The following is an 8,420-nucleotide window of genomic DNA, read 5'->3' on the forward strand; positions in this document are numbered from 1 at the left end:
ACTTAAATTTTCACTTAACATATTTCATTGTTTTGTTAAGATATATTGAAAATGTCGATTTACTCATAATTTTGATGTTAAACTACAAACATTTGAAAATATCGACATGTCAATATAAAGTTTACATTGACATGTAAATATGACCTGTAAGAATTAATGCCTTCAAAAGAAAAAAAATATAAAAATCACGATGCACCTCTCTATCTACTAGTTAATAATGTAATTAAATGATTAATGTTTTTTGAGGTCAGATAATTTACCACAAAAACAACTACTTGCCAACATCTAGAAGGAGAAGAAAATTATTAATATCTAAGACTTCGTTCGATAACTATTTGATTTTTTGTTTTTATCATTAAAAATTAAGCCTATAAATACTACTTTCACATCTAAATTCCTTCATTTGTTATCAATTTTTTACTAATGGTTGAAAAAATCAAGCCAAAATTTGAAAACAAAAAAAAAAGTAGTTTTTTAAAATTTGTTTATATTTTTGGAATTTGACTAAGAATTCACAATTGGATTTAAGAAATATGCAAATCATTTTAAGAAAATAAGGAGGAAATAAGTTTAATTTTCAATAATAAAAAATAAAAAATGAAATGATTACTAAATAAAACGTAAACTTATAGTTAGAAGTCAACTAATTACCAAAATTACAAAAATTGAAAAAAATTAAAGAAACACCCGAAAATCCCGCGAGTTAAAATGAATATTAAAAACTTTGGATTTTGAGAAATATAGAAAGTCGCAACATTACAGAAAGGTGGAGATATGAACAAAGACTTTGACGACCCAGAGTGATTCTTGATTAATGAGAATGTGAACAGACAACAAGAAAAAACAAGACTATTGATTAATAATAAGACAGATGAAATTTGAATATTCTCACCTAACGTTCATAAATATCATTGCCTAACGTCCACTTACCCTTGTGTGAAAAAAGAAAAAATAAAGTAAGCCCATTACCCTCACCTAACGTGCAATAAAGAATTCATATTCAATTCTTGATGTAATTTATTTGTATTGAATCTTTTCCAAAATATATATATATATTTGTAAATTCAATAATTTATATTAAAATTTTGAAAGATAGAAAAAAAAATGTCAAATTATTTAAAAAATAACAAAAAAAATATATATTAAGACCTCTATCCGTATTTATAAATGAGGATAGATACTTATAGACTTCTATCTATCTCTAATAAAGAAGTTTAAATTTTGTTATGCTGTGTAAATCATTTCCTTTATTTTTCTATTTTTGGAAATCTCCCTAATTTATATTCCAGTTAATATTCTTATATAGTTTGGAGAATATATTCTTTTCTCCTCAAGTTAATCCACATAAATCCAAATGAGCATAGCTCAATACTTGTATTATAAACCTCGAAATTAGAGGTTTGATTCCTCCCATGCCACGCACTTAATATAAAACCTTGGTAAAAAAATAAAAAAATAAAGTGTAATTAGTGAATTGTAACTCAATTGGAATGATAGAAACATAAAAGGATGTAATTCAAAATAAGAAAAAGGAAAAATGAAAGCTTTATTATCAGCCTTGTTGGAAGGTTTGGTTGTAAAGAAGCGAACATGTCTTTTGATTACTACATTAAATTGACCTTTTTGGAAGTTTTCGATTTCCTAGTTTTCTCTTCTCGAACTATTAGAGAATAAGCTTGGTCCACGGTCGGAGATGGCCTCACAAGAAGGATTTGGGAGCAAAGGGAGGAATAAGAATCGTTTAGTCCCAAAAGAAATTGCATTAGTTTCTCTCTTTCCATGAGCTCAGTCTGCTCCACAATTTGATCGGAGGAAGATGGATTGGTTGGAGCAGCAGCTTCATCCCATAATGCCTTGAGGTTTCTGAAGTAAGATTTAATGGTTGAGTTTCCATGACGATGAGATGCAATCTCCTCATATATTTTACATAATATTGTCGGAGCATTGCTTTGAGAATTATATTGGTCAATTGTGTCTGAACTCACCGATTTGTGTATTGATTTTCCAGCATCATCCTTAACTACACAAGATTTTCAAGAAAAAAAAAAAAAAAACAAGTACAATATTTAGTACTGACCGACTTTGTGTCTAAAAAAACAAAATGATAAATAAATAAATAAATTAGGTCCTGTGACACTGGAAAATTTAGTGGGTAAATTCTATTTTCACTTGGTGGTTTTTTTGTGTTAAGGCCAAATTTTTTTCAATTATTATTATTATTACAATTATTGGGATATCTAGATCTAAAAGAGATGCATTTATCAAAATCAAGAGTTATATTTAGGATGAGCAAGGCAGAAGCTCGATAAACAAATTGTGAGTAAGAAATATGAAAATAAGAAATTGGGAGAAAATAAGTATAATTTTCAAAAATCAAATAAAAAACAAAATGCCTACCAAATGGGGTGTCAATAAATCAAATCTCATTTGATAACCAATTGATTTTTGAAAATTGATTTTTGTTTTCTTACAACGATTTTTTTACCATTGTTTTCAAAGTCAAACACACTTCAGTATTTCTTTGATTGAATCATCCAAAAAGAAGATGCATTTAATTGGTATAAGTGATAATCATTTATTTTCACAAGTCTTTCTCAAAGATAGTTTTCATTATATTCTCATAATCTCTTTTATTCAGATGTTATATATATGTTCATTAAGATATCCAACCTGAATTCAAGTGTTACAAAATCATAATAGATTTTTCTAAAAAAAAAAACCATAATAGAAAATTAAGAAAAAAAACAAACATAAACTTAAAAACCAGAAAACTAAAATTGAAATCGTTATCTAAGCGTAATTAGTTTTTGAAGAATGAGATCTAAACTTTCACCGTCGTGTCTACCATTAATCTATGAATTTTAAAACAATTTAGGAACTAAATAGATACTAACCTCAAAATTTATAAATTAAATCAGACGAAAAACTAAAATTTGACGAAAGGTAGTAAATATGGTAGGATCATGAACATAGCAAGAAGAAGAAAGGGAAAAAAAAAACTTGGAAGTACTATGTAAGCGATGGTTGATTTAGCAGGAGAGAGGCAACCACACCTTTTCCCTTCTTGGTTGTGCGGCGAGTGGGAGCGGGAGTTGCTGAGTTAAGGGCTGATTCAGGGGCAGATTTGGAGCTGAAAATACCCTTCTTATTTGAGGCTGCTACTTCTTGTTGCAAATTCTCCGTCGACGGGGATTTTGATGGGTTCAAACTTGAAATAGTGGAAGATCTATGGTTCATTTTGTATTGATTTTTTCTTTCATCACTTCCTCCCTGCTCTGTTGCCCCCGGTCTGGACCTTCTGGGACTCAGAAATCCTCTCGTCGCCATATTTCAAACTTGGTTAAACTTAAACACACCTGTTTTCACTTCCCCTCCTGATCTCTATTATAAGCTTTCTCAATTGATGAACTTTGGGTAATTTCAGATGGGAAATTAAAGTAAGGGTTTCTCAGATCAAGTCAACGGTTGTGTCCATGATGCCATTTCCTAGAAATAATAATTCCATTCATCATTTCACATTTCCTTTGGATAATATATTGTTTTATTATATACGTCCCCTACAAATATCAAAATGCTTATTCCAGCCTGGTCGACAACCAAAAAAAAAAAAAAAAAAAAAAAAAAAAAAAAAGAAAAAAAGCAGAAAAGCCACGTGACACGGGCTGTAAACAAACGATGGTACCACACCAGAGATGGGAAGGAAAATACGACGTACTGAGTGTTAATTAATTGGGAATGGAAGACTTTTGGAGTCAACTCATACAATCTTGACTAGAATTATTATTGATTGGAAATTAATTTAAGTTTTGTACCACCCTATGTTTAAGGATCCAATGTCTCTGACACTACACTAATAAATCAATCCGGATTCTTTCAATTAATAAAACACACTTAACTTAGGATTTTTTTTTAATTGAGTCACTAAAAAAGAAGGTGGATCTCGTTATTATAGATATTAGTAATAATGAATTCTCGTTAGCATTTCTTAATCCTTTTTAGGATCTCTCATTTAAAAGAGATCTTGATTCATTCATTTTTATATCCCTCTTTTATTCGAGCATTACTAGTAGCTTTTGAGGTTGTCATTGCACCAATTTAGAATCATGCTTCTAGAAGTGCATAGATTTGAATTTGGGCGAGAATTTCTTTGTATATTTTTCTACATGCTTTCACAGGCATACTGCCATTTATACATTGCAACCCTTTCATCTAGGGTTGAATAAATTCTAAATGATAAAACATAGAACATAAGAACTTACACATCGGCCAATTAGATTTAAGGGAATAAATATAATTCTAAAAAAGTTGTAACAAAATGATTTTCTAAACTTTTCTCTTGAGGTGGCTTGAGCTATCGCTGTTGACTTGTTGACTTTGTTCACCTCATCAATCTCCCTAATATCCCTTTCAAACATAGGGTAATTTAGCAACATCGAGTTTGGATCGTAAGCAGAAGAATTGGGAGTGAGTGACTGGCCTTGTTAGGCAATAAGCAAGTTGGTCAGTTGCTGGAACATAATGAACCTCAAGAGCACTTTATAGAATTTGATCACAAATGAAATAAACATCCTATCTCAATGTGCTTGGTTCAGGTACGGAAAACTGGATTTATAGCTAACACCACTACACTAATATTGTCGTACCATAGAACAGAGGTGTATTTGAATATAAGCTGCCCAATTCACTTAGGAGGTGCTGAAGCCAAATGATTTCAAAAGAAGCATGAGTAAGAGCTCAATATTCGTACTTGGTGCTACAATGAGCAACTAGCATTTTTTTTTTCTTTGACGACCAAGAGAACAATATTAGTGCCAAGGAAGATAAAATAAGTTGCAAAAGAATTACGATCATCGATGTAAGACGCCTAATCCAAATTTGAGAAGGTAGAGATACTCAAATCAGATCTAGGTTGATATAGAATCCCTTAGTTTTTAGTTCCACTTACATATCGACATGCTTCTTTGCAGCTTGTTAGTGTGAATCAGTAAGTTTTTGAAGAAATTGACTGAGATTACTGAATCCATAAACTGAGTCAAATATTAAAAAGCACCAATTATGCTGTGATATATGAACAGATAATCTTCTGAAGTATACGGATAAGATTGGGTGCTTTATTCTAGTGACACTATGGATACAACCCATTTTGTAATTGTTACAATTGCTGTAAAATTTTACAAACGATTTGATCTTAATCGTTCATGTAGTGATCAACTTAAACTCTATTGGGATTGGTATGCTAAATATTTTTGTTCTCATAGTTTATAGACTTGTATAAACAAATTGTTATTAATAAAATAAAATTTATTTTATTTGTGCATTAACTCAATCGAATGAACAAAGATCCAAGGTTATTTCACGTAACGTAAACATATATGTGGTTGACATACAGATAGATCATGTTTAAGTAATAACCTAAATGGTCTGAAGTATATGGACAAGGTTGGTGAAGGAAATCTAACACGAGGATTTCCATGAGTAGTGGAAGGATCATTCCAAATTACAATCGTATACAAACATTACAATTACAATCACAAACGGAAACATACGATTATGCAAAATACATAAATTACAACATGCTATACAAAAGATCAAGGACAAGAGCAACACACTTTTGCAGACTCATCTTCCAGCTCCTTGATCACGAACGCTCGATCACAGCAACACAACAACATACGAACGCTTGTCCAACACAACTGCTACACTGCACGAACACCGCGCACTCGAACTAAGCGATCGCTAAGGTCACGAACACCCCAAACACCACGAACGACCTCCATAAAACCTCGACAGTGTCAAGTTGAGTATGACACCACCAAGAAGGTTACCTTGGTATTCTCTGTGTGAGAATCTAGAGGGTGGGCTTTGTGTGGACTTGGATTGAGGGAGAAAACGGGAGGAACCACAATCATGTAAACGATTGAGCAAGTGGAAGTTGGAAGAACCTATTGTATAGGTCGATGCCCAATCATTTAGGAAAAGCTATGCGATCACTTAACTCATCAATTAGCTGAGTGTCTATCGCTTAAGAACATTCCATGATCGTTTAGCTCATCCAAGTTGTTGCTTAGTAAATCTAATTTACTTGACAACTCTTCGTGAGAATTTTCTGAGATTGGAACTCCTTATGTACCACTGAATCCTCTAATGAACATAAGTCATAGTTCTACTATCACTGAGTCCTCTCTTCTAAAGAAAAGTTGTGGCCACTATGTTTAAGCCCCGAAATCAGCCCTTAAGGGAGCAATCTATCTATTTACCCTTGCTTTGAGGAAAGACTGAATTCCATCTCGTGTAAGTGAGTTCCCAGCTCCCAGATCAGACAAGTCCCCAAAAAGGTAAGCATGTTGAGTTGGCAATCTGGCCATTCTCACCCATACTAATCAAAGGACCGCCCTCAAAGGCAAGAGTTTACAAAATACTCACGATTGAGGTCGTGTCACCTATGGTCGTTTAGGTGAGATATAAGTCTCTAGTATCAATGGCGCTATATACAGAGTCTAGTCATATCGTGGTTCTGTCTTATACAAACTCTTTGTATAGGATACCCTCACTCGCATGTCTCCACATGAATGGTCAGGATATACCATATGTAGTAGTTTGTAACACTTGCAAATCTCTACAAAGCGGGTTGTATCCATAGTGTCACCAAGATCAGGTATCCCACCTTAATCCTTATACTACAGACCTATTTAGGTTATCACTTAAGGGAAGATCCACTTGCATATCATATATACATGTTTAAGTTCACATAAGATAACCATGAAGTTTTTTTTATTGGATATGAGTAAATGCCATAATGAAATAACAATTATTTTATTCATAAAATAATGTGTATAATTACAAACAATGAGACTCTGGGAGAATTATGACACTAATCCAAACAATCTCTCACTTGTCCTAATGCATCGGGAGACTAATGTACAATACATTATAAAACATGTACAATATACAATAAACTACGACATACCCCAATATCATCTCCTACTTGCCCTAGACAAGATGACGTATGTCCCGTAAACCCAGACCCTCCAGGTGACACTCGAAAACTTTAGCTGTGAGAGCGTTTGTAAAAGGACCAACAATGTTGTGCTCTGACGTGATCTTCATGGCTATCACATCATCGCAATGCACAATCTCTCTGATCCATAGTGGAATTTCATCAACAAAACAACATCTTTAGCTACTTGACAAGCAGCTACGTATTCGGCTTCCAATATGGAGTCTGCGATGCATCCTTGCTTGATGCTTCGCCACAGTAGCCCTTCAATTCAGAGTGAACATTGATCCCGATGTCGATTTGCGAGAATATCTATTAGTCTGAAAGTCAGAGTCCGTGTATCCTGTAAGGATCGTATCCTTATCTCCTACATGATCACAGAGTTCTTCATTCTCCGAAGATACTTGAGGATCGTCTTGACCTTTGTCTAGTGATCAAATCTTGGATTGGACTGATACCGACTGACAATCCCTACTGCATAGCAAATGTCAAGTCTGGTACACAACATTGTATACATAAAGCTTTCTATAGCTAAAGCATAGGAAATCTGTCTCATCTTCTCAACTTTTTGAGGTGTGTTAGGGTAACAAACCCCTCTTGGATCCTGGATCCTGTACCTAATCAACATTTGATCGATGTACGATGCTTGAGACAAGGCTAACCTCATGTTCTTACGATCTCGAATGTACTGTGCCTTACCCAAATCTTTCATTTGGAACTGGGCAATTAGCCATTTCTTAATATCAATCAGATACCCTACATCATTCCCAATGAGTAGGATATCATCCACATACAGTAGCAGGAAAGCTACTGAGTTGTTGATGATCTTCTTGTAGACACAAGGCTCATCAACATTCTGATTAAACCCAAATGACTTGACCGCAGTGTCAAATCTGATGTTCCATGATCTAGATGCTTGTTTCAGCCCATAAATGGACCTATTACGCTTGAAAACTTTTTACTCTTGATCTAGAACTATGAACCCCTCTGGTTAAGTCATATAGATGGTCTCCTCAAGATTACCATTAAGAAAGGCAGTCTTGGCGTCCATTTGTCATATTTCACAATCATAAAATGTAGTTATGGATAGGAGAATCCTGATAGACTTGAGCTTGACAACAGGTGAGAAAGTTTCCTCATAGTCAACTCCCTCGACCAGGGTATAACCCTTTGCCACGAGTTGAGCCTTAAAGGTTTGCGCCTTTCGATCTACATCTCTCGTTCACTTAAAGATCTACTTACACCCAATAGGTCTTACCCCATCAAGTGGATCAACAAACTCCTAGATGTTATTGAAGTACATAGACTCCACTGCCTGGTTCATGGCCTTAATCCATTCATCTTTGGCAACATCCTCCATTGCTTTCTTAAAAGACAATGGATCCTCGACTCCATCATCCGAAATGACGTTTTGGGCTTCATT

The 8,420-nt window shown here is 33.9% G+C and overlaps 1 protein-coding gene across 2 annotated transcripts; it reads right to left on the reverse strand.

The window, feature by feature from the left end:
• Positions 1–1,522: 1,522 nt before the first annotated feature.
• Positions 1,523–3,769, reverse strand: LOC120082755 (uncharacterized). 2 transcript variants are annotated; one of them, XM_039038043.2, is made up of 3 exons: positions 3,054–3,694; positions 1,986–2,020; positions 1,523–1,863 (listed from the first exon to the last, which is right to left on the reverse strand). In XM_039038043.2, exons 1-3 carry the CDS (start codon positions 3,325–3,327, stop codon positions 1,840–1,842), a joined length of 333 nt encoding a protein of 110 aa, XP_038893971.2. In that variant the 5' UTR covers positions 3,328–3,694; the 3' UTR covers positions 1,523–1,839. The 2 variants fall into 2 exon arrangements, with proteins under 2 accessions (XP_038893971.2, XP_038893970.2); XM_039038042.2 differs by having other exon boundaries at positions 1,523–2,020; positions 3,054–3,769.
• Positions 3,770–8,420: the final 4,651 nt, after the last annotated feature.

The sequence above is a fragment of the Benincasa hispida genome, chromosome 8 (assembly GCF_027475165.1).
Source record: "Benincasa hispida cultivar pf3 chromosome 8, pf3_genome.v1.1, whole genome shotgun sequence".
Classification (NCBI taxonomy): Eukaryota; Viridiplantae; Streptophyta; class Magnoliopsida; order Cucurbitales; family Cucurbitaceae; genus Benincasa; species Benincasa hispida.